A 5,731-nucleotide genomic window follows, 5' to 3' on the forward strand; every position below is an offset into this window, starting at 1 on the left:
AAGGCAATGAATCAAAACAAACCATAGCTTCACCCCGAATCACATCAAAAATCCACAACATAACTCAAGGCCAATCCAAGAAACATGCATCAAAATCAATCACTCAAATCCATCCGACTTCCTATCTTCCCTAGCAATTGTCAAGTAGATCAAACCACAAGAGCATATAGAATTCAAGACTAGTGCTCACACACTCGACTCTCATTTATGTGGCGAGTAAAGAATGTACTAGATCGCTCTCCAACCACCCCTTTATTGTGAACAATGCCCTCCTAAACTCACAACACTCGTGTGTTTAAAGAGATAAGCACTCAACCTAGATAGTCGACTCGGAATACATCAAGTCATCCTTCGCATTGATAAACAACTACTTTCACATCTACACAATTCTATGCACAAAGGTCGGAAGGTCTTTAAAGCTTGTAATGTAAGGCTAGGGTAAAGGGTAGGAAAATTGGGAAAATGTGAGAGTAAAGCCATGTTTAAAGGGAGCCAAATCCTAACAAAACCAAGGTCAAAAACAATGACCAAATCATCTCCAACACAACTCAACTTCACAAAAATTCACCAAACAATCAAATTGATATCTCACATAACCACCATCACTTACAAATTCATCATTAAAAAAAAAAAAATGATATTAAAGAATTAGAGTGAATAAACAAACTTTGAACTCATTCTTTTTTTTTTTCTTTTCTTTTTGAGCAACCTTCACATAGAACACTTGAACATTGAAATATTTTTTCTTTTGCTCTTTTTTTTTCTTTTTATCTCACATTGGAATTTCAACTTTGAAACGCAAATTGTCATTATTTTTTTCCAATCACCATATCAAAAGAACAAATCACTCTTCTTTGTTTTTTCACATTGTGCAAATAATGTGCACACTACAACTCCCTCACCTCACTAACTAAAAGCTCCCCCAAGCCAAGCTTGGGACTAGTAATCAATGGGGCTTAATTAGGCTTGTAATGTGGCTAAATAAACAATGAAAGGGCACAAGCAAGAACATAGGTAGCAAGAAGGGAACAAATGTGTCTAATATCGTCTGAAGGCTACCTAAAAAAATGATCGTCTTCGTCCTTCACATTGTGCATAATAGTGAATCACAAAAACATTACTCATAGTCACAAACCAATACTCAAATTCATTGATATACCAGGAACTAACACACATTCCTAATCAAATCAACTAGTCAAGCACTATATTCACAAGTAGTTGGACAAGATTGACGCATGTTAAGGTTCCAAGGCAATCAAACATCAAATCATGACCAACTAATCCACAATGTTCATTATCAACAACCAAGAGTCAAAAAAAAATTTCAAGGGGCACAGGGAAGCATGATTCATTTTCTTCATTGGAATGTATTTTTGAATTTTTTTATTTTTGAATTTTTTTTGTATTTTTCTTTTTTATTTTTCAAAGCAATAAAACTATACTAGAAAGCAATAAACTAACCTAAAAAGCAATAAAAGGAGAAAAGAGAGAGAGTGATACCATATATACAAGATCATCTCCCCCAAGCCAAATCAAGCAATGTCCTCATTGACTTGGGAGTGTAGCTAGGAGTAGCTACTCCTCATCATCATCCTCATCCATCCTAGCATAGCCACCACCATGGCTAGAGCCGACACCTCCATAACCCGAACCACCTGCAAAGTAGTTAGGATCCACATTCCCCCCAATCCCACCAAAAGGAACATCGGTCCCATAACCATGGACCGAAAAATAGTCCACATAACTACCAAAGGCACCGGGGGTCGAATATCCGCCTTGTGGATATTGAAACCAGTCGAGAACAAGAGCCTTGGGGGGGGATAGCCCCTCGGCGTGCATAGTCATCATACATGGGGTATAAACCCCTCCCTAGGTTTCTCTCCACGTACCCAACCCGTCTATCTAGAGAACCTACTCTAGAGTCAAGGTTTTGAACCAAGCCCTCCACCTTTCCTTGCCCCCTCTCGATCCTATCAAGATGGCTCCTAAAAGCCGAGAAGTCATAGGGTGCATTGGGATCGATGTTGTAGTCAACGGAAGAGGTAGGGATATCATGCAAGTAGGGTTGGGGTTGTGGAGGAGGTTGGAATTGAGGTTGTGGTTGAGGTGGTGAGTGGTGAGCCTTTCTAGCCTCTCCTTGGTTACCTAGTTCAAATGTGTAGGTAGACTTACCCCTATCGAACTTGGTCAACTTTGGGTTAGGCAATGTGAAGGCTTGATCCCTCATACCCGACTCTCTATGAATTATCCACCACGTCTCATTGGGTTGAGTCACACTATGGATAGCTTGGATCCAATTGAGGCTTCCTAGGTAAGATAGGTCCATGAGGATAAGGCCATCTACTCTCCTATGGTCGTTGGGTGTAAAACCCATCAATTTAACCGCAATGTGGGTGACTAACCCACCAAAGTAGATAGGGGTCCTAGCTCTATCGGCCTCGGCCGCCTTAGTATTTCGTTGGAAGTGTTGGGCCACCCTATGTGGGATGTTTAACTTCTCACTCCTAGGTATCATGTAGGTGGCCAATAATTCTAGCTCATCCCTCCTCACATTTGCCGGTTCATGCCTCCCGAAAATGGTGAGGCCGACAAACCTTTGCCAAAATTTTGGCACGGGATGTTGAATCCAAGTTCCCTTGACATGTTGGAGGTTCTCTAACACATTCCCCGTTAAAGCTAAGTAAACTTCGGCACAATAATCCCTAGGTGGTTCCATAGGCCTATCGGATTTCAATTCAAAAATCTTGCCAAAATCTTTCAAAGACATTCTCACACCGTTATTAAGCAATCGAAATTGTACATGAAAAACAGTTGTACTAGACTTAATCAAGTTAAAAGTAGATATGAATTCCACAGTTAAATAGTCATAAGTATTGTAATGCAAGTTAAACAAACCACTCATGCCAATTCCCTTAAACAACTTTTCAACTCGTTTATCAATTCCTAACCTAGTCAACGTAGGGTGATGAACAAAACAGATAAGAATTACCTGCCTCGAGATGAGGTTGAGCATCCTTGTCTTTTGCTCCTCACTTGTGACCACCACCTCGCTCCATCCTAGGATTTAAAGCTCCGGGTCGACCGTTGGTGCTGGTTGTTGTCTAGATTGCTCACCCCTTTGAGTCCTTGATCTTTTTGAAGCCATTGGAGATGATTTCTTTAGAAATTTGAAGCTTTCTCTCTCTAGGGTTTTTTAAGAATATGAGAAAAACAAGTGAAAATTAGATGAAGAATGTAGAGGAAGGTGAGAGGATGAAAAATATGTGAAATTTTTTGAGTTTTGATGGGAGAATTTGAGAAGATCTTGATGAGAAAGTGAGTTTGAAGGTGTGAAAATGGAGGTTAGAGAGAAAAAGTGTGAGTGAAGAAGATGAAATAAAGAAGAAAGTGAAAAGAAAAAGAGAAGAAAGGTTTTAGACCCCGGATAAGAAGGCGTGCCCGATCGGGCGAATTAGCAGATTTGGGATACTTCACTTGCGCACCCGACCGGGCGAGCCCCGCCCGATCAGGCGCGAGTAGAAAAGAATTTTTGCTCGATCTTCTTGCCCGATCGGGCGAGCTTTGCTCGGGAAATCTTTTTCTATCACTCGATTTCTCCAATTTTGTGCCCGATCGGGCGAATTTCCCTTCAAAATCAACCCCCACTTGCGCGCCCGATCGGGTGAAATTAAGGCCTCTCAAAAGCTTGCTTGCACGCCCGATCGGGGTTCCTTGCCCGATCGGGCGAATTTCCAGAATGATTTTAACTTTAATCTCGCGCCCGATCGGGCGAGCTTCGCCCGATCGGGCCTCAACCCAGTTTTAGGGGTGTGATTTTTTTCAACTTTTTCTCTCTAAGTCCCCTTTCGTGATAACTCGAAACCTGTACAAAAACACTTTGAAAGGGTAAAATTACACTCTCCTCACCTCTCTAAAAATAATAACATAAAAAGAAAGGAAAAAGCTAGTCTAGAAAACAAGAAATACGGGTTGCCTCCCGCAAAGCACTGATTTAAAAGGTCACGCACGACCATTATACTTAGCTCTAAGATGAGAGTGGAGTTAGGTGGGTTTCCTCCACACTCCAACAGTAGCTCCATCATGATACACCTTCAATCGTTGACCATTTGCTTTGAACGCTTCACCTTTTTCATTCACTAGCTCAACCGAACCAAACTTGTTCACCTTAGTGACAGTGAAGGGACCCGACCACCTAGACTTTAATTTTCCTGGGAAAAGCTTCAATCTAGAATTAAAGAGTAGAACCTTGTCACCCGGTGCAAACTCTCTTGGGAGGATCTTCTTGTCCTGCCACTTTTTGGTCTCTTCCTTGTAGATCCGTGCAATATCATACGCCGACAATCTAAACTCATACAACTCATTGAGTTGGAGAAGTCTTTTCTCTCCCGCGACCTTAGAATCCATGTTAAGCTCCTTGATTGCCCAAAAAGCTTTGTACTCCAACTCCACGGGAAGATGACATGCCTTACCGTACACTAGTCTATAAAGTGAGGTACTGTAGGGAATATTTCAAGCATCCCACACTTGAGCCCCACTGTGATCATACACTTAAGCATGGCGGCGTCCAAAGGGAAGGAAACTAGAGCAAAAGAGTCTCCAACAAGTTTTAGGAACTTGTAAACCGTTCACAGGGTGAAGGTTACACCCCTTAACGATCCATGAGATCGTTAACTCCAATAGGTCTGGAACCATGACTGGTGTTCGGGGATGAGGGTACGAATCCAATCTAAAAGAGAAAGAACTCGCCCTAATAATAGGCCTCTATTTTATTCTTCTCGTATTCATGTGCGCTTTATGACTAACATGCAACCAATAGGTTAACCCTAAACCTGTTTAATCTATGTTGGTTGAATTTAATGCACAAGCAAAACTATTATTGGCGATCACTTAAATTATAATCATATTAATCTAAACAAGATTATTAATTATCATATTAAGCGTGATTACAAGTACCAATTCCCTTTAAACATGCATAATAGGCGTGATCAAGCAATAACAATAATAATATATCAAGCAACATGATAATCATCATCATAATAACAACAATAATTATAACAATAACCATAAAAATTATAAAAATAATCATGTTAAAGCATAATATTAATAGCAAGATCCTAGGCATGATACTAACAAGTTAATAACAAATTCTAGCATGTCACTAAACATCAAATATCAAAGCTTTAGCCCTAACATGATACTAACATGCTATTAAGAAAGAAAATAGGAAGCATCATAGAAATCATAATTGATACAACAAAATTATTCATTACCCTAAACATGATACTAGGAAGCAATAAAACATCCAAACATGATACTAGGAATCAAAATAATAATCTAAGCATGATTTTTATATCAAAAGATCAATAAAACAATTAAAGGTACTTACTTCGATGCCTCGTACTTCTTTCTAATAACAAAATACACACGTTAGTAACTTCAAGGAAAAATATTAAATAAAACAATCAAATTAAATAATTGAAATAGAGATTTGGGACCAAACCCTCAGAAATATCAAACCTTTCACGTCTAGGGCGAAGGCAACTTCAAACTTGCTAGGTGTGTCTAGTGCTAATGTATGAGGAATTGTGTTTGTAAAAGGGAAGGTTAGAAAGAGGGAGAGAGAGAGAATATACTTTAGCTTAGAGAGAGAAGAGAATTAGAGGATTCTGGTTATTTAAAAACGGAGGTCCACGGACCCTATTTATAAGAAAATAGTCCGGAATCGATAGGA

General features: G+C 39.6%; 1 protein-coding gene across 1 annotated transcript; it reads right to left on the reverse strand.

Annotated features, from left to right (window-relative positions):
* Nucleotides 1-4,041: 4,041 nt before the first annotated feature.
* On the reverse strand, nt 4,042-4,404 carry LOC145588633 (uncharacterized). The gene has a single exon (XM_081645249.1). It carries the CDS (start codon nt 4,402-4,404, stop codon nt 4,042-4,044), a length of 363 nt encoding a protein of 120 aa, XP_081501375.1.
* Between the last annotated feature and the right edge of the window lie 1,327 nt (nt 4,405-5,731).

Source organism: Chenopodium album, chromosome 17 (assembly GCF_948465745.1).
Source record: "Chenopodium album chromosome 17, dcCheAlbu1.1, whole genome shotgun sequence".
In the NCBI taxonomy this organism is placed as follows: Eukaryota; Viridiplantae; Streptophyta; class Magnoliopsida; order Caryophyllales; family Amaranthaceae; genus Chenopodium; species Chenopodium album.